The sequence below is a fragment of the Bos mutus genome, chromosome 2 (assembly GCF_027580195.1).
Source record: "Bos mutus isolate GX-2022 chromosome 2, NWIPB_WYAK_1.1, whole genome shotgun sequence".
Classification (NCBI taxonomy): domain Eukaryota; kingdom Metazoa; phylum Chordata; class Mammalia; order Artiodactyla; family Bovidae; genus Bos; species Bos mutus.
Genome location: NC_091618.1, coordinates 134,160,820 through 134,181,168, shown reverse-complemented (window position 1 = coordinate 134,181,168; position 20,349 = coordinate 134,160,820). Strand labels below are relative to the sequence as shown.

The following is a 20,349-nucleotide window of genomic DNA, read 5'->3' as shown; positions in this document are numbered from 1 at the left end:
AAAGAGGCTCTAACCATATACATACACATGGAACTGGGAAAAATCCAACCTCACAATCCATTTGCAAGCAACCTGACTTTTATTAACACAAATGAGGGATCCTTAATATGACTAAATTATAACCACTTATCAATCATGTGAACACAAAAGAAATTTTAGTCAAAACCAGAGGGGCCTCAGTTATCTGCTCTAGGGCCCTCATAGTTCAGCTGGACCCAGTTACGAGTCACTGGGGCACTACAGGGCACAGAGCCAAGGTCTGCTAGACTTCACTAGCGACACAACTAGCTGTGAGGAGCTATAATCCCTCCAGGAAATTCTAATTTGCAGGGCTCCAGTCAACAAGGCAGAGAACCACTGTCCCTTCCTGTTCCTGCCCACGGTGCTGGCCACAGAACTGTCCTCCTGAAAATGCCCCTTGGCAAGCACCGTAAACTATCTCCAACATCTACTCTACCTCCCTTCTGGCACACAGGGGCTGGAAAGCTAAATACTGCGCTCCTCTCTTGCAAGAAATTGGAAGTGATCTCAAATCCTAATCACTTCATGAAAACAAAACCTTCAGAATAGCAAAAAATACCATTAGCTGAGTAAAAAAGACAGCTTTTCACAAGAAACATACTTGCAAATTATTTAGACAATGGGCAAATACACTTAATATGTAAATAATTTTTAAAGTTAAAAGAAAAATAGAAAAAAACAACCAACAGAAGACATGAACAGAGAGAACTGCCAACCACATTGCTAACTTCAGACTGGAGAAAATCCAAAAGGAGACAACACACTCTGCTGGCAAGGCTGTGGGGTAACAACAGACTCACACACTTCTGGTAGGAATACAAAGCAGTAGGATTTTTTCCTAGTACCTTTAAAATTACATTTGCATTAGAAGATGTAGTATATATACTATGAAATATTACTCAGCCACTAAAAGAATGAAATAATGCCATTTGCAGCAACATAGACGGATCCAGAAGTCATCATACTAAGTGAAGCAAGACAAAGACAAGTAACATGGGGTATTTGTTTTATGTGGAATCTTAAAAAAAAATGATATAAATGAACTTATTTACAGAACAGAAACAGACTCACAGACTTCGAGAAGAACGTATGGTAAACAAGAGTAAAGTTGGTGCTATATTTAAAACTGATAACCAACAAGAACCTACTATATAGCACAGGGAACTCAGCTCAATATTCTGTCATAACCTAAATGGGAAAAGAATTTGAAAAAGGATACACGTACATGTATAACTGAATCACTCTGCTGTAGACCTGAAACTAACACAACAATGCTAATCAACTATACTCCAATATAAAAGTTAAAAAATTTTTTTTAAGAATAACAGGAAAAAAATTACATCTGCATGCACTCGCTCCCCTGGCCATTTCACCTCAAGGAATCCACCCTGAAGATAATTTCCTCAAACACAATCCACTACAGTATTACTGGAATAGCAAAATCCTTCAAACAAAATCCTTCATATCCATCCAAAGAACTGGCTGAATTAAACTATGAAAACCCCACAAGTTGCAGGCTTATGCAGCAGTATTACATAAAACACAAAGAACAAGGCAAACCTTTGTGAGCTGACAGGGAACAATGATTAAGTTGACAAAGCAAAGTGAACACCAGCACCTGCACCTCTATTCCAGAAGCCTACTCAGCCTCAAGGAGGAAGGAGGCTGACAGCGTTCAGCAGCAGCACACTCTCGGCCACTTCTGCGTGCTGAGACCTCCCCTGCCGAAGCTACCGCAGGGCTCCTCACCGAGCCGGCTGACACTGCACACAGGCACCACGGTCCTGAGGCCCCCCTCCTCAGTGCTGCTTCCACCCACCAGATCCTTCACAAGTGTCATCCACCACAGTGATGTCTGCACTCCTAATTCCATCTCAGTGTACAACACCCTTTATGTAACAAAGGAGAAATTAGAATATATGGACACAGTTGGCCTGGGGGCATAATATGACTGAATGTCAAAGTGCCCTCCAAAATTTATTTTTTGAAACTCTAAAAAAAAAAAAAAGAAACTCTAATCCCCAGTGTGGTGGTATTTGGGGAAACTCAATTGTAGTCATTTTACAACATATACATACATTAAATCATCACATACACTTTAAAAAAAGTGCTGTACAAACTAAATACATACAATTTTTTTTCTTATCAATCATACCTCAAATGGGGAGGGAAGACATCAACTGGACCACCTATACTTTTTAATACACCATGTATTACATTCCATGAAAAAAATACTAGAAATAGTAAGGCATAGGACCATATATGAGTGAAAAAGAAAAAAAAAGATAAACTGATAACAGACCACAGATCCAGAGACTGCAACGTGGTCTTTAAAATAACTGTATTTCTTACTCTGAAAAGTAGACCTCAGGTTCGCTTTAAGCTGCTGCAGCTGTTTAGGAGACTTGTGCACAGTGTCTAAGTCTTTGGTCCCTCATCTTGCCCCTGCCCTCCACCAGCCAGGCTTGCTCCACCAGTAACCTACAAGTCCAGGGGGAATCTGGGAGCAGGAGCTGCAGAGGACCTGGAGCTGCAGCAACCCTCCTCCTGAAGTTGAGGGGGGTGCCCTGTGCAAGGTCCCAGGGCTGCACCCACAGTGCTGAGACTGTCTCCTAACCTTACAGTAGTAGCAGTAGCGTTACTCGCTCAGTCATGTCCAACTCTTTGTGGCACAGACTGTAGCCCGCCAGGCTTCTCTGCCCATGGGATTCTCCAGGCAAGAATACTGGAGTGGATTGCCATTCCCTTCTCCAGAGGATCTTTCCAACCCAGGAATCCAACCCAGCTGGTCTCCTGCACTGCAAGCAGATTCTTTACCATCTGGGCTACAGGGAAGACTATCTACCTTACAGTAGGTTTCAGTAATATTTAACTGAATCTCAGGCTCTAGGGATTAAAACTGGTCCATAGGCTCATGGAACCCTTGATTCAGCCAAGTCCCTCTGTGGTCCTTCCTCTCTTAGATAAAGTACCAGGGAGGAGGAGTCTAGAGATGGGACTGGAGGGACCCCTGAAGCGCTGGCCTCAGCTGACTAAGGAGGTTGGGACCCACACTGCCACAGATGCCAGAGGCCTCTTAGGGCAGAGTCCAGGGGGACAGTCAGGAGGCGGTCTCTGTCTCATCAAGTGAATATTGATCACCAAAGGGGTAGGGAGCAGGCTGATCGTGCTCCCTAAAAAGATGTGCTCCTTCTTCCCCTTGGTGCGTGAGCTTTAAGGCTCCAGTCACCCACACCCAGCTCTTTCCAGGTCCGACACACCTCTGGCAGTCTTGCAAGCCTGGCTTCCACTTGCAGAACTCCCAAGGCTCCAGGGAGAATCTAGGCTGCAGAGATGGTACCTGGAGGTTCAAGTCTAAAAAGTGCTGCCCCCTTCAGTGCGGAAGTGGAGGGGAAAAGGGTGAATGTAGTAACGGGGTAGGGAAGACAGGGGTGAGTGCCCTAGGAGCCTTTGAGAAAGAAACCCCAGTCCCCTCCAACTATCCATTGATGCCATAGGTTTTCAGAGCCTTTTGAGAAGAGATGCCTCTTTCCTTACCTCTGTGTTGAAAACTATACAAACCCAACTTTTCATCCTCTTGCTGCTTTGCCAGAATTTTTTTTTTAATGTTGTTCTTGGCTTACTTGGTTTTCAGTTCCCTAAATAGCAGTTTTGAGCTGTCCAAGCTATTTAAAAGTGTTCTCCTTAAATTGAGACTAAACCCTACTCTTTTGGAAAAACTACCTTCACTTCAGAGGAGATATTCTTTTATTCCCATTCCTCCCTTCCCTGATGGCCCGGCGGCTAAGACTGCACTCCCCATTCAGGGGGCCCAGGTTCTATCCCTGGTGAGGGAACTAGATCCCACATGCTGCAACTAAGACCTGACATAACCTAAATAAATTTTTTAAAAAATCAAGCCAGTCAAACAGCTCTGTGAGCACTAAGCAGAATAAACACAAAACAGAGTCACGTCTTGTTATTCCACAGGAGAAACATAGATATGTTAAAAGCAGCAAGGAGGGAGCAGGGAAATACTGATTTCAAAGAAACAAAAACGACAAAAACCAGAGGACAACACAACTACCTTTAAAGTGCTGAGAGAAAATAACTGCCAACCTAAAACTGTACACTCAGTGTGGCAGGCAAAAAAAAAAAGGAACTCCTAAGAAGAAATATCATCAAATCCCTGGAACCTATAAATGTTACCTTATTTGGGAAAAGGTTCTTTGTCGACATAAGTTAAGGATCTCAAGATACTCATCATAGATTACAGGTGGTGGGGGCCTAAACCCAAGTGTCCACACTGTGAAACACAGTTGAGAAGGAAATGATGTAACCATGAAAACAGAAGCCGGGATGATGTGTCCACAAAGCAATCTACGTCTAGGAACGCTGAAAGCTCCAGAAATTTCAAGAAGCAAGAAAGGATTCTCCCCTCCAGCTTCCACAGGGTGTGAGGCCCTGCCATGCCTGGATTTTGGCTTCTGGCTCCCACAACTGTGAGAGAATCAATTTCTATGGTTTTTAAGCCACCATCCTTGTAGCAATTTGTCACAGCAGTCACAGAAAACCAGTACACTCATCAAAAATAGGCTCAAAAATGAAAGCAAAATAAAAACATTTTCACAGAGAAAATTCACTGCTAGCAGACATGCAGTAAGAGTGGGGGAGGCGGGGTAACTAAAGGGATTTATCCCAGTAAAAGGAAAATGATCCCAAACAAAAAACACATAGATACAGAAAGCAATGAAAATAATGTGTGAGTTAATGTTGACTGCACAAAATAAAAACAGTAATGGCTTAAGGCATGGTCAGTTCAGTCGCTCAGTCGTGTCCAACTCTGATATACAAAAGAAGAGAGGGGGCAAAATGTGTTGTAATTGTTAGAGTCATCACTAAATAGTAATTTTTTCAAAAATTAACAGAAAGAAAAATTTAATGTAAAATATTTGGTTAATCCAAAAGAAGAAAAAGAAAGTGAACAAAACAGATACAGGAGCTATGAATTAGAAAACAATAGTAAGATGGTGTATATGAACCCAATTATTGTCATCCCACAGTATCCCAGGTTCCAGGACATGATACCCCAAATCCACAGGTATGAATGACTGTATGTCAGCTCTCATGTAACTACAATTAGAAGACGTTCCTTTTTACCCATTAAGTGTAAATTTTAGAAAATTATGGACAAGCTTCTCCATCTGCTTGTATTAAAGTATAGAATGGGAAGCATAAAATGGTATAAAGGTACTAAAGTTATCCTAGCCTTAAAATCCTGTAAGCACATTATTTCGCTGTTTAACTCCAATTTCCATTCAAAATACCTAGAATGGTTACAAGTTTCTATACTGAACTTTTGCTGATCAGAGAGTTTTATCAAAGTCAAGGAGACCAAAATACTAAAAGCAAGGCAAGAGATAGGTATAACTACTAAGTCACTTCAGTCGTGTCCGACTCTGTGTGACCCCATAGACGGCAGCCCACCAGGCTCCCCCGTCCCTGGAATTCTCCAGGCAAGAACACTGGAGTGGGTTGCCATTTCCTTCTCCAATGCATTAAAGTGAAAAGTGAAAGGAAGTCGCTCAGTCGTGTCTGACTCTTCGAGACCCCATGGACTGCAGCCCACCAGGCTCCTCCATCCATGGGATTCTCCAGGCAAGAGTACTGGAGTGGGTTGCCATTGCCTTCTCCAAGGTATAAAGAAATGAATAAAATAAAGATCAATTAAAAATTTTAAAGACTTAAAGTTTTAGAAATTTCCTTTTAAAGACCAAAAACAAAAAACCCTAAAAAGTACACACACCTGGTATATGACAGGCAACCAATATTTCATTACATAGTCTATCAGGTAATGCTAACACCATCAAGTTTAACCTATATCCTGATTTCAGAGCTACACAGGATTCTCTTCAGTAGACTACCTGGAACTCTGCTTAAACTAGTGCAAATACATTAAAGACAGGAGGTCTCACCACTAAATTATTTTTTACCAATTCTAGAAAATCCTGTCACTATTTTCCTTCTAGTCTCTCTACTTAGTCCTTCTGGAGCTTTTAATTCTCCTCAGAACTTCTCATCCTAACACCTCTATTTCGTAACCAGTCTACTTCCCCCTTCCTTCTGCTGCACACTGGTCCCTCCTTTAGCAGTGTTTTGCCTGTGGTTTAACTGGAATTCTGTTCAAATGCTTTTTTTTTTCCATTTAAGTTCCAGTTGGTTCTTTTTGCTATGATTCTTTCTTTTGCATCTTCAATTATTATCAGCACGCTTGTTTGATGTGGTGTCTACCTGATGTTTTATTCCTGCTATCTATCACGACTGGTGACTCAGACACGATGAACAAAGCACGGTGTTTTACAATGACTCTGACTTACCAGGCAGAACTCTGGGCCACCCACACGACCTAGACTGGGAACGCTTGCCTTCACACAGTTCTGCGTTCCTTGCTGTCAGGTGCTTCAGGGGTAATGCAGCCCAGAGACTACGTTTTTTGTTAGTTTCTCAATTTATGGACCCCTTGGAAGGACAAGTAATTCAAAGCAGAACCCAAAACATCCTTGAATGGTTACAAATTCTTAGAAAAGACTTCTTCCTTCCCAGAGCCCAAGCTGAAATGAACTTCTCTATGGAACCAGTATGGACTGATTTACTTACCTGTCTTATAGAAGTACCACCCTCCGGAGGAATCAGACTGACGAGGGGTTCCACTCCAAATCCCAGCCTTACAAGAGCAGAGACTTCATTTCGTCCCCAAAAGGGTTGCTAAAACCCACAAAGAACAAATGCCCCTAGGGCAGACACATCAACTCAATGGCCAAATACTCTGGTTTTTATGTCACCTTCATATTTAGCTGTAGAAATGGCTTTCTTGCAAAAGTTCAGTTAAACATTTTTGAAATGTTTCTTCAATTTTTCAGGGGTTTTGAGCAACAGGGTTTTAAGAGTATCTGTCCCACCATATTATCTAAACCCAAAATTGTAATGTTACAGACAACTATTCCTTTCAATTAGGGCAACCATTTGCTATTTTTGACCATCAACTCCTATTCTCACAAATTTCACTTCACCCTATTTCAGCCCATGTTTGACTAGCAGGCTTCATTAAGGTGGAGAATGTGGCTCAAGCATAAATTCATCAGTGGACTCCCCTTCCTGATCCAGGGTGCTGGCATGAAGAGAACAAGAAGTCCCACGGGGCCTTCCTATAAAGCCAGATGAAGAGACTCACAGCCAAGGGAGGGGCTGAGCACCACACAACCACAACGGGAAGTGTGACCTGTGTCCCACACTGCGACAACACTGAGGAAGTGAAGCTGAGCACAGGAAGTAAAGAAACCAGACCTAGTCCCTACCCTTGGAACCACCAGATCAGGCTCCAACCAAAGCCAGCCCAAGCTCCTGATTTTTCAACTCCATGAGCTGACACATTTTCTTCCTTATCTAAGCCACTTGAGCTGGGTCTGTCCATCAAAAGCATTCTTAATGACATAGAAATGGACCATGTATTCAAAGTTTAATAATGGAAACAAAATTTTACATGCTTACCTGGATAACCAATTCCTTTGGCATTTGCATAGGGTACCCCAGAAGAACCCGGGCTATAAACAGGATTCATGATTTCAAGAACTAAAAAGGGAAAAAAAATGATTTAGCCAAGCATTTTTGTTCTCAGGTTTTTCTCCATCATCAGTCTCAAAAAAGCAGGTAGCAAGAGGCCTTTCTCTAATCTATTCTGAAATGTAGAAACAAGGCACTCCATGCTGCTGCTAACCAACAGAGCACAGAAAAGGAATGCCAAAGCCCTAACGGGTGCCCACCAGGACACTGTATGCTTTGCTTTATAACTCTCCTGAGTCCATCAGACGCTAAGGGAAAAAAGTGTTCTCCGTGCCCCTGTTTTTCAAAACAGTTAAAAAAAAAAAACTATAAATAATCTAAATGTCCTTATTACAGAGAACAGTCTTAACCAGATCTATCCAGAGCATGAAATACCATGCAGCTGCTTTTTTCTTATAAGTGATTAAAAACACAGGATGCTACAATGATAATTGGGGTAAAAGGGGAGGCAGTACAATACTGTAATGCAGTGTGATCCCAAATGTGCACCTACACACTGGGCATGCGCACCTCCAGCTCAGACAGAAAACTATCAGGGAGGAGAATAAAGCATGAATCGTGACTGCCTCTAGATGGAGCGGTTTAATGTTCTTTTTGCACCTTTCTCTATTTCTGAAACAACACATTAAATTATATACTTCCTAAAAATAAATAAAATATATGTGTATTTCCTAAAAGAGACAAATTAGCTACAGCAACTGTACTAACCAAATCAATGTTCTATAATTCACAATCTTCTTTGCCTGACAAGTTCAAGAATTTGCACAGCTACAACCATGGTTTTATCCCTTCCTCTGAATTTTATCACCCAATGCATTCTGAAAGTGTGAGCTTATTTAAGACTATTCAGTATTCCTTATCCAGTACGTCAATCACTGACTGACTTGGTAGTAAGGATTAAAGGGATCTTAAATTTAAAAATAAAAACAGCAATGGGGGAGGGGGCAACAGGCATATGGAAACTCTGCACTTTCTGCTCAGTTTTGCTCTGACCCGAAAACTGCTCTAAAAAAATTAAGTCTATTTTAAAAGAAAAACAGGCAGTTCTCTGGTGACCTCGCCATTAGAATTCTGGGCTTTCACTGCCACGACCCAGGTTCAATCCCCGGCTGAGGAACTGATATTCCACTAGCTATGTTCAGTTCAGTTGCTCAGTCGTGTCCGACTCTTTGCGACCCCATCAATCGCAGCACGCCAGGCCTCCCTGTCCATCACCAACTCCCGGAGTTCACTCAAACTCATGTCCATTGAGTCAGTGATGCCATCCAGCCATCTCATCCTCTGTCGTCCCCTTCTCCTCCTGCCCCCAATCCCTCCCAGCATCAAAGTCTTTTCCAATGAGTCAACTCTTCGCATGAGGTGGCCAAAGTACTGGAGCTTCAGCTTTAGCATCATTCCCTCCAAAGAACACCCAGAGCTGATCTCCTTCAGAATGGACTGGTTGGATCTCCTTGGAGTCCAAGGGACTTGCAAGAGTCTTCTCCAGCACCACAATTCAAAAGCATCAATTCTTCGTTGCTCAGCTTTCTTTACAGTCCAACTCTCACATCCACACATGACCACAGAAAAACCATAGCCTTGACTAGATGGACCTTTGTTGGCAAATGAATGTTCTGCTTTTCAATATGCTATCTAGGTTGGTCATAACTTTTCTTCCAAGGAGTAAGCGTCTTTTAATTTCATGGCTGCAGTCACCATCTGCAGTGATTTTGGAGCCCAAAAAAATAAAGTCTGACACTGTTTCCACTGTTAGCACCAAAGACAATGACACACACAAAAAGGTGCCACTACCTGCTGACTTTCTAAAAGACACATGTACTTCAAAACACTCTTGGCATCAAATTCCATTACAGAGACAAAATACAAAAACACACCACTTCAAATTTCTACCTCAGCTTACTGACTTAGAATATTTCCAACCAAGCAGTTCAGTACACACAAAAGTATACCTGGTCAAATCCTTAGCCTGTGCAGTAAATTCTAAAGTAGAAATTAATTGGAGATATCAGTGATTGGGACATTTATTACCTAAATAACTGTCTTATTTCTTTAACTTCCAAACCAAAAGGCAGAACAAAATCTGACATGACATCCACAACCACAGCTAAGACAGAAATCTAGATCGGAGCTGTCCAAAAGAACAAGGATGAAGATGCTCCCTATCTTTGGGAGAGAGCATCCATTAGCTATTAATACAAGTAAACAACGAGCACCTGAAAAATGTGGCTAGGATCGGATCCGATTTTTTATTTAACTTCAGTCTAAATTTAAATAGACGTGTTTGGCTGTAGGCTACCATACTGACGATGCAAATCTACAGAACAGATTAGAAAGAAACAAGGAGAGCAAAGCATAAGAAGTAGAGAGGAAAACCAACTGTATTTTACATCACTGTTTAAGAAGAAACAAATTGGTAACTTGTCAATCCGCATTAGCTTGCACTTTTAACCCATTCTTGGCGGATCTACAACATAAAATGTAGAGATTTTTTCATATATTTCATCTACTTCTCTGGTTCAACTATCATTTCTAGAGAGGTGAATACTTTTCAATACTCTATTTCTCTATTCTGTGCCAGGATCTAATTTCATTTTCTTAATTGAATAAGTAAAGCACTACACAAAGGCCACAGGGGGGTGGGGGGGGGAAGACAAGTCACAGTCCCTGTTCTGAGTTTACCATCTAGAAAAGTGCTGCCCCAGAGAACTTTCTGTGAAGATGGAAATGTACATCTGCTCTGTCCACATACAGTAGTCACTACCTGAACACTTGAAATGTGGCTAGACCAAGGACCTACACGTTAGCTGAACTCTGAATAGGGACATGTAGGTGGTGGGTACTGTACTCGATAGGCAGGTCTGCAAGTCAGAAGACATAAACAATGGATGACTCGGGGTCAGAGTGTTAAGGGCCATAAAGGAATAAAGTGTTGTGAGGGTTGAGTGGGAAGAGCAAAAATTTAATGCAGGAGGAGAGGAATGGTCAGGAATAACTTGGATTACACAGGTGGTATAAGCTCTCAACAGGTAGGATCTTGAAAAGACAAAAAAATTAGAAAATGCAAGATGCACTTTAGGGACACTTTGCTACTGGGCCTGTTTGGAGCTTGGGCTACATGGGAATCAACGAAGATGATTACAGAGACACAGGTTAGGTTGGAGCTATCACATGGAGACCCTTAACTGTGCGGCTGTGCAGGAGATGTCATCTGGTAGGCAATGAAGCTGATGAACAGCAGAGCAGTTAAAGACAGGAGTTACCATTTGACCTGGCAACTCCACTCCTAGGTATATACCCAAGAGAAGTGAAAACACATATCCACACAAAAATTTGTACCTGAATGTTTGTAACAAAATTATTCGTTACAGCCAAGAACTGTAGACAACTCAAAGCACTGAATACCACAAAGGCTTTCCTTACACAATCTTACAGTCTAAACCACTAATAAAATCTTACTCTACATTTGCCACTTAAAAAATGTACAGAATTATACTTGAATTCTAAATACCATACGTCCAAACTACCCAGAAGTTCCTAAAAGCATTTATGCTTCCCAAGAGACTAATAACTACTTCCTAAAGTGATTAAGAAGTTATAATTAAAACTTACAGGTAAAAAAAAATAACAGGATTAATAAAAGAAAAAGCTGCAGTTCCCACTTCAACAAAAAGGTTTGCACAAGGTCTATGAACAACGTAACAGCTTCTCAAGTTACTTTTGCCTTCAATCTGTCCCAGCATCAGGGTCTTTTTCAATGAGTCAGCTCTTAGCATCAGATGGCCAACGACGTACTGGAGCTTCAGCTAAAATTCTTCCAATGAATATTCAGGGTGGAGTTTCTTTAGGATTGACTGGTCTCATAGCCTTGCAGTCCAAGGGACTCTCACGAGTCTTCTCCAGCACCACAATTTGAAAGCATCAATTCTCTGGCACTCAGCCTTCTTTATGGTCCAACTCTCACATCCACACATGACTACTGGAAAAACCATAGCTTTGACTATACAGACCTTTGTGGCAAACTGATATCTCTGCTTTTTAATACTCTGTCTAGGTTTGTCTTAGCTTCCTTCCAAAGAGGAAGCGTCTTTTACATTCATGGCTGCAGTCACTGTCTGCAGTGATTCTGGAGCCCAAGAAAGTAAAATCTGTCACTGCTTATCCTTTCCCCTTCTATTTGACATGACATGATGGGACCAGATGCCACAATCTTAGTTTTTTTTAATGTTGAGTTTTAAGCCAGCCTTTTCATTCTCTTCTTTCACCCTCATCAAGAAGCTCTTTAGTTTCTCTTCACTTCCTGCCATTAGGGCAATATCATCTGCATATCTGCAGTTGTTGACATTTCTCCCAGCAATCTTGATTCCAGCTTGTGCTTCATCCAAGCCAGCACTTCAAATAATGTACTCTGCACAGAAATCAAATAAGTAGGATGACAATATTACAGCCTTGACATACTCCTTTCCCAATTTTGAACCAGTCTGTTGTTCCATGTCTGGTTCTAAATGTTGCTTCTTGATCCACACAGATTTCTTAGGAGACTGGTAAGGTGGTCTGATATTCCCATCTCTTTAAGAATTTTCCACAATCTGTTGTGACTCACACCGTCGAAGTGGGTCTTTAGCACTGTCAATGAAGCAAAAGTAGATGTTTTCCTGGAATTCCCTTGCTTTCTCTATGATCCAATGAATGTTGGCAATTTGATCTCTGGTTCCTCTGCCTTTTCTAAACTTGGGCCTTCTTAGTGAACAGTGCAAAGAAATAGAGAAAAAAGATAGAATGGGAAAGACTAGAGATCACATCAAGAAAATGATAGATATTAAGGGAACATTTCATGCAAGGATGGACACTATAAAGGACAGAAATGTTAAGGACCTAACAAAGGACAAAGAGATTAAAAAAAGGTGGCAAGAGTACATAGAAGAACTGTACCAAAAAAAGGTCTTAATGACACACATAACCACGATGGCACTCTCCAAGAGCCAAACATCATGGAGTGTGAAGTCAAGTGGGCCTTAGGAAGCATTACTACAAATAATTAGTGGAGGTGATGGAATTCCAGCAGAGTTATTTCAAATCCTAAAAGATGATGCTGTTAAAATGCTGCACGCAATATGCCAGCAAATTTGGAAAACTCAGCAGTGGCCACAGGAGTGGAAATGGACAGTTTTCACTCCAACGTCAAAGAATGTTCAAACTACCATACAATTGTGCTCAGTTTATTGATTAGTGGACATGAATGCTGAACCCACTGACCAATCTTAACATCACTAAGAGCAAACTACTTATTTTTTTAAATTTTTATTTATTTTGGCTGTGCTGGGTCTTCACTGCTGCTCGAGCTTTCCTTTAGTTGTGCTGGGAGGTGGCTACTCTACAGTTGCTGCTCTGGCTTCTCATTTGGCAGCCTCTTATTACAGAGCACAGGATCTAGAGTGTGTGGGCTTCATAGCTGCCACTCCTGGGCTCTAGAGCACAGGCTCAATAATTGTGGCACACAGGCAAGTGGGATCTTCTTAGATTACAGATTGAATCCATGTCTCCTGCATTGGCTGGTGAATTCTTTACCACTAAGCCACCAGGGAAGCCCCCCAAGCTACTTATTACATGCATCCTCATACGATGGAATCACTCTGCATCATCTGAGGTGTACTGCTACAAAAATACTAAAATCTGAATCCAGTGTACCCTACACATCTACCTCCCAGGTGACAGAAAAAGGCAGGAATTAGAGAAAAATACTGAACACCATAAAGCAATCAGACAAAGCCAAAAGGAGGGAATCTAGAGGGCAAGGGGTCTGGGAAAAGGCGGAGAGTAGGGAGAAGGATGGTTCTAGATTAACATAGATTTAATAAAGGCCACAGGAGGTTTTTGTTTGAATCCTGGTTTTAAGATGGAAAAAATTATAAAAAGGTATTTTAAGGATTGAGGGGTACAAACAAATGGGTTAGATATCAAATGGCATTAAACAATCATTAATTTTCTTATATGTGAGAATAGCATTTTGTTATGTAAAGATGCATTGATTTTTAGAAGTACATATTAAACTATTCAAGGGTAAAAATGACACGATGTCTGTAATCTAAAACATTTTTTTATTTTAATTGGAGGCTAATTACAATATACTCATTGGAAAAGACTCTGATGCTGGGAGGGATGGGGGGCAGGAGGAGAAGGGGACGACAGAGGATGAGATGGCTGGATGGCATCACTGACTCAATGGACATAGTCTGAGTGAACTCTGGGAGTTGGTGATGGACAGGGAGGCCTGGCGTGCTGCGATTCATGGGGTTGCAAAGAGTCGGACACGACTGAGCGACTGAACTGAACTGAATTACAATATTGTGGTTCTGCCATACATTCACATGAATCAGCCATGGGTGTACATGTGTTCCCCATCCCGACCCTCCCTCCCACCTTCCCCTGCCATCCCATCTCTCAAGGTCATCCCAGTACACCAGCCCTGAGCACGCTATATAATGGGATTGATATGTTGGGTATATGGCTGTATGTTGTATTTGCATACTTTTTAAGTAATGAAAAGTTAAAAGTAAAAAACCACCATCACCACTCTGCCTGGGATTCTAGTGCCTACTGTCACCCAGAAACCACGGATTTGCCAGTCTGATTTGGTATGGGCCAAGAATCCCAATTTCAAGGAGAGAGAGAGAGAGAGAGAGAGAGAGAGAGAGAGAGAGAGAGAAAGAAAGAAAGAGAAGTCGCTTGGTCCTGTTCAACTCTTTGCGACCCCATGAACTATAGCCTACCAGGCTCCTCCGTCCATGGGATTCTCCAGACAAGAATACTGAAGTGGATTGCCATTTCCTTCTCCAGGGGATATTCCTGACCCAGGGATCAAATGCCGGTCTCCCACATTGCAGGCAGACGCTTTACCCTCTGAGCCACCAGAGAAGCTAGTTATCACTTTTTTTTTTTAAGTTTCTCATTTGTAATGATGAAAATGTCAGAATTCCTATGGGTGGTTTGACACCTGCAGCAAAATAGTTAAGTCTCAGATTAGGGTTTCAGAGAAGGCAATGGCAACCCACTCCAGTACTCTTGCCTGGAAAATCCCATGGACAGAGGAGCCTGGTAGGCTGCAGTCCATGGGGTCGCTAGGAGCCGGACACGACTGAGCGACTTCACTTTCACTTTTCATTTTCCTGCATTGGAGAAGGAAATGGCAACCCACTCCAGTGTTCTTGCCTGGAGAATCCCAGGAACGGGGGCCTGGTGGGCTGCCATCTATGGGGTCGCACAGAGTCGGACACGACTGAAGTGACTTGGTAGCAGCAGATTAGGGTTTAAAAAAGATTACAGCAAAAATTTCTCAACTTGAAATCTAATAATCCTCAGAGGGAAAGTATATTTAACATCCATCACTGTACTAGTTTCTCTAGTCTCAAAATATACCATGACCTAAACAAAGTTCCCACACAAAACAGTAATTCTAAAACTTTACAAAAGAAAAAAAGAAAGTGAAGTCACTCAGTTGTGTCTGACTCTTTGCTACCCTGTGGACTGTAGAGGCCTTGTATATTATTTTTCTTCATACCAAGAAAACTAAGGTTAAGGGGCTTAAAGTCTCTCTCTCAGACAGCAATACACAAGATAAAACCCGAACAACACAATCAGCACTGGAAAGTCTGGGTAACACCTGATAACATCAAGAAGAGCACATAAGATAGACTCTGAACGCCTCCAAACTCGAGCTTCACTATCAAGGTTTCCAATCTATTGGGAGACATTCACATATTTCTGCACAGAACTTCAAAGATAGAGACATAAAGTGGAACCCAGGCATAAGAAAAGTAACCATACCTCTATTAGGCTGGTGTGCTGTTGTTTTAAAATTGCTCTCAATTGATCAGTGAAAAGAAGCTGTTTAAATAAGACAAGTTTGGGAGGCAAAAATTTGCCTTTAAGCTACAGAACCTATAAAAAAAAACTTAAAATAATATTCTTTATACGCACTTAAGCTTGTTTTTCCCAATTCTAATCCTCTACCTCTGTGGCATTACACTCATTTTCTCGTTTGAAAATTCAAATAATTTTGACATCACAATTCTGTCTAGCCTTAAAACAGAAATGAATTGAATGGCAGCTGTAGAGTAGAATACTAAGTAACAATCTAACAAATCTATCAGGCCTGGATAAGAGGGCAAGGGCAGTAATACCAACAGCAGCTTCCTCCGCCCATCTGGCTTGTAGGAGCCTTCCACTATTCTGAAGAGCAGAAGGCAGGAAGAGGGGATGCTACCTGCTCCATGTGTCTCAGTGACTGCTACACAGAACCTAGAGGAAGGCTGCAGTTTCCAACTCTTAAAGCCTGCAGGGACCTCTACCATACCTTCAGTTCAGTTGCTCAGTCGTGTCCAATTCTTTGCGACCCCATGGGCTGCAGTAAGCCAGGCTTCCCTGTCCATGGCCAACTCCCAGAGCTTGCTCAAACTCATGCCCATCCTGTCCGTGATGCCATCCAACCATCTCATCCTCTGTAGTCCCCTTCTCCTCCCGCCTTCAGTCTTGCCTAGGATCAGGGTCTTTTCCAATGTTCTTCACATCAGGTGGCCAATGTATTGGAGTTTCAGCTTCAACATCAGTCCTTCCAATGAACACCCAGGACTGATCTCCTTTAGGATGGACTGGTTGGATCTCCTTGCAGTCCAAGGAACTCTCAAGACTCTTCTCCAACATCACAGTTCAAAAGCATCAATTCTTCGGCGCTCAACTTTCATCACAGTCCAACTCTCACATCCATACACGATTATTGGAAAAACAGCTTTGACTAGAGGCACCTTTGTTGGCACACCTCAGCTTGTCCATTTAGTCACAAATACGACTAAACGGAAGTAATTATGCAAACACATACTAAAGCAAGCCCACTCTATAAACCCCAAAAGAAACAAAAAAAACTTCACAATGTGCACCATAGTACCTTCAACAACAGAACAATTAGCCTAATTCTTTCCTGTCAAAGCAAAAATAACCCAATCCTTGGTTACTTAACCCAAGTTCTAAAATGCGTCCCTACTATTATTGCCAAGTTTTTCATATACCATTTGAGAAAATAATCTTAAAAATTACACAAGGGTGACTTGAAAATTTAAGGAGGGGGAAGGAGACAAACCTTTTCATTTCAAGAAAGTCCTGCTTGGCAAAACACTCCAAAATACTTTTATGTATGACTTTAATGAAGCATTAACTCATACAACCCATCAGATGCACGCTTATATACACTATAAATGAGGAAGACCCTATTCGTGGACGCTGTAAAGGCGCACCTCTCTTTCAAAGTTGACCAAGGCTGGGCCATGATACGTCCTTTCTGGTTAAAACATTGAAAGCCTTTCAAGCTAAGGCTTCTGCCAGGCAAATGGAATAATGTTTACTTTGTGAGAAAAGTGGATAGTTTACACACTGGAAACGATGAAAATCCTACGAACAGAAACACCACCCCATTGCTTCCCCATTTTTTGCATTTCCCTGATCTGATCACCTGAACCTTAAAAAAAAAGACCCAGAGAACACTGTTGTGCAACAAACGCCGCTCTCGCCGGCCCGGGGGCAGCTTCCCCGCCGCCCACGCCGCACCTGCCCGCGCGCCCCGCAGTCCAGCCCCGCCTCCCTCGGGCAGCACCCGCCCGCCTGGCCCCGCGGGACAAAGCGCCGCCGCGGGCCCGACCTTGGCGCCGCCCAAATCGGCCGCACAAAGCGCCGCACTTCCGGCCGCGCACGCCGCCGCCAAGTCCGCCGCCCGCCCCGCCCGCACTCACCGCGCCGCGAGGGCAGACTGGGCCTCAGTGATCAGAGCTCGCCGGTCCAGGGCGGGCTCAGCGGTCGGGCTCGGTGAGAGGCGCGCGCTGCGCAGGTCTGCTCCGTTGCGGGGCTGAGCCGCGAGGCCCGGGTCGCCGCCACCGCCGCTTACCCGGCCTGCGCTCCCGCTCGCCCCGCTCTGCCCGGCCCGCCTCTCCGCAGCCCGCGCTCCTCGCCGACGCTGCGCTGCCGCCTAACCCAAACCTCACTTCCGCCTGGAGCCCGCCTTGGCGGGGCGCGCAGACACGTGACCCGCCGGCGCCTTCCGGGCTCCCGGTGGGCGTGCGCGCTCCCGCCGACGTCCGAGAGGCGACGGGACCGGGAGGCTTCCCGGAGCTGTTGCGTACAGAGATCGTCGGGCCGAATTTCTGTGGTCTCTGCGTCTGGAGCGTACAGGGCGGGGAGGGCGGGGTTGGGGGGTTCAAACAGAAGTCAAACGGCGCCCGGAGGATGTCTGTTGACTCATTCGAATAAACGCTCATGTGGAATATTTTTCCTTACGCCATCTTTGGGCTCCTACTCTCATGGTATGGAAAGGGCACAATGGAACATAATTATAGTGGAACATAATTATTAACTTCTTACGGGAAAAAAAATGTATTCGATTTCGTGTTTTTAAATAGCCCCGCACTACAGGAACCCTTGTGTAAATGCAGGCGCGGCGGCGGGGGCGCGCTCTTCCCCAATGCCAGGCTCCGGTCCCCAGGCCTGTGTGGTCGGCTGTTGGCTTAACGGCCAGGGCCCGGGCGCTGGGACCTTCCAAGCTCGCGCGCTCGGCGCTCTTCGCGTTCGCCGTTCTGAGTGCTCTGCATTCATTAAGTCACTTAATACAATAAAGTCGTTTTACAAATGAAGCAGTTAAGGCACGAAGAGGCTGATAAGTCCCTTCGAGAGCAGACGATTTCTTGGAAGCCGACCAGGTTGAAACCCGAACGTCTGACTTAAGGGCACTTACTCTTAAAAGGGGGACTTTGGGGTTTGCACTTTCCCAGAGCTGCTCTCAACTATTTCTGTAACATTACTAGGGCCCACAGGTTCCCTGGGTGATGTGAGAGCCAATGGTTCTGCCTTGGAGAAGGTGGAGGAATCCTGTGGTCTCTGCTCAGCTGGGAGGGTCCAGGCAGTCTTATCTTTCCCTGACCAAGCCGAGAACAACTACTACTGGTTCGCATTTCAAAGATATAAGTGCACGTTAAAATGCTACCCACTCCAGTATTCTTGTGCTTCCCTTGTGCCACAGTTGGTAAAGAATCAGCCTGCAATGTGGGAGACCTGGGTTCAATTCCTGGGTTGGAAAACTGCCTTGGAGAAGGGAAAGGCTACTCCAGTATTCCGGCCCAGAGAATGCCATGAACTGTATAGTCCATAGGGTCGCAAACAACTGGACATGACTGAGCCACAGTCACTAAAATAGTTGCAAAGGACTTGATTTTTGTCACACTATAGAAGATGGTGGGTGGTTTTAAATACAACTAGATGTTACTCTTAACCGTTTTAATATAGACACTGGTGATTTGAGTCCCACTGAAAAGCTAAACTGAAGTCGCTCAGTCGTGTCCTACTCTTTGCGACCCCATGGACGGTAGCCCACCAGGCTCCTCCATCCACGGAATTTTCCAGGCAAGAACACTGGAATGGGTTGCCATTTCTTTAGTTTCCATTTTAAAAGTACATGAATAAAGGGCTTTCCTGGTGGTTTAATGGTTAAGAATTGACCTGCTGATGAAAGGGATGCAGTTAGATCCCTGATCTGGGAAAATCCCACATGCAGAAGAGCAACTAAGCCAGAGTAGCACAACTACTGAGCCTGCCGGCCCTAGATCCTATGCTCCACCTTAAGAGAAGCCACTGCAATGAGAAGCCCATGTACCCTAAGGAAGAGTAGCCGTTGCTCAGGGAAACTAGAGAAAGCCCTTGCAGTTTAAGGAAGACCCAATAAGCCAACGATAAAAATTTAGAAATACATAAATAAGTTCTGTAACCGTACAGAATTCCATTGTGCTTTTTCTTCTTAAACTCCTGCTTGCATACCACTGTCTGCACAGAATTTAACCCTAATATTAATATATTTGCGGAGAAGGCAATGGCACCCTACTCCAGTACTTTGCCTGGAAAATCCCATGGATGGAGGCGCCTGGTAGGCTGCAGTCCATGGGGTCGCTAAAAGTCGGACATGACTGAGCGACTTCCCTTTCACTTTTCACTTTTCACTTTCATGCATCGGAGAAGGAAATGGCAACCCACTCCAGTGTTCTTGCCTGGAGAATCCCAGGGATGGGGGACCCTGGTGGCTCCATCTGTGGGATCACACAGAGTCGGACACTACTGAAGTGACTTAGCAGCAGTAGCATTAATATATTTGTGTATTGAGTCTATTTTTTTAAACCACTTGTATCTGTCAGGATAGCTAGGAAATGCTGCAGTAACAAGCCCCAGATCTCAAGTGTTTTTACACAATAGAGAAGTTTATTTCTCACTTAAACATCAGATCTGAAGCAAGTGGAATCATCTAAAAAACTATGCTAACAATAAGAGCAACCAGTGATTATCAAAATGAGAAAAAAATATAAGGTATCTAAATTAACAATGAATTAGAAAATATGATGGAAGAGAAGATCCATTTTATACAATGTTGATTACTTATAGACAAAATGAAACAATATATAAAAATAACAGTAATACCCAGAAATAAAACTTGCATAATAGTTGTGAAAGGTCTATATGAATAAAATTTAAAATACCCATCAAATCACACCAAAAAACCTCTTAAATACATGGAGAAAAACATATTATTCTTGGATAATTTTTCTAAATTTATGAATTTAATACAATTCCTATCAAACACCAATAATTACTTTTAATTAGGTAAAGTGATTCTGATTTACACATGAAAAGATCAACAAGAAAAATCAA

At 43.1% G+C, this 20,349-nt stretch overlaps 1 protein-coding gene across 3 annotated transcripts in view; it reads right to left on the bottom strand.

Moving 5' to 3' along the window:
- FAM168B (family with sequence similarity 168 member B) overlaps positions 1–17,663 on the bottom strand; it is a 40,585-nt gene extending 22,922 nt beyond the window's left edge. Inside the window, exons 1-2 of one of the 3 annotated variants that reach the window (XM_070360021.1) lie at positions 17,397–17,663; positions 7,549–7,629 (exon numbers count right to left, since the gene is read on the bottom strand). In XM_070360021.1, the coding sequence (XP_070216122.1) occupies positions 7,549–7,618 (70 nt within the window). In that variant the 5' untranslated portion in view covers positions 7,619–7,629; positions 17,397–17,663. Of the gene's footprint in view, positions 1–6,657; positions 6,792–7,548; positions 7,630–17,396 lie in introns of those variants that run through there. The other 2 variants (XM_070360009.1, XM_070360019.1) reach the window with 2 other exon arrangements.
- Between the last annotated feature and the right edge of the window lie 2,686 nt (positions 17,664–20,349).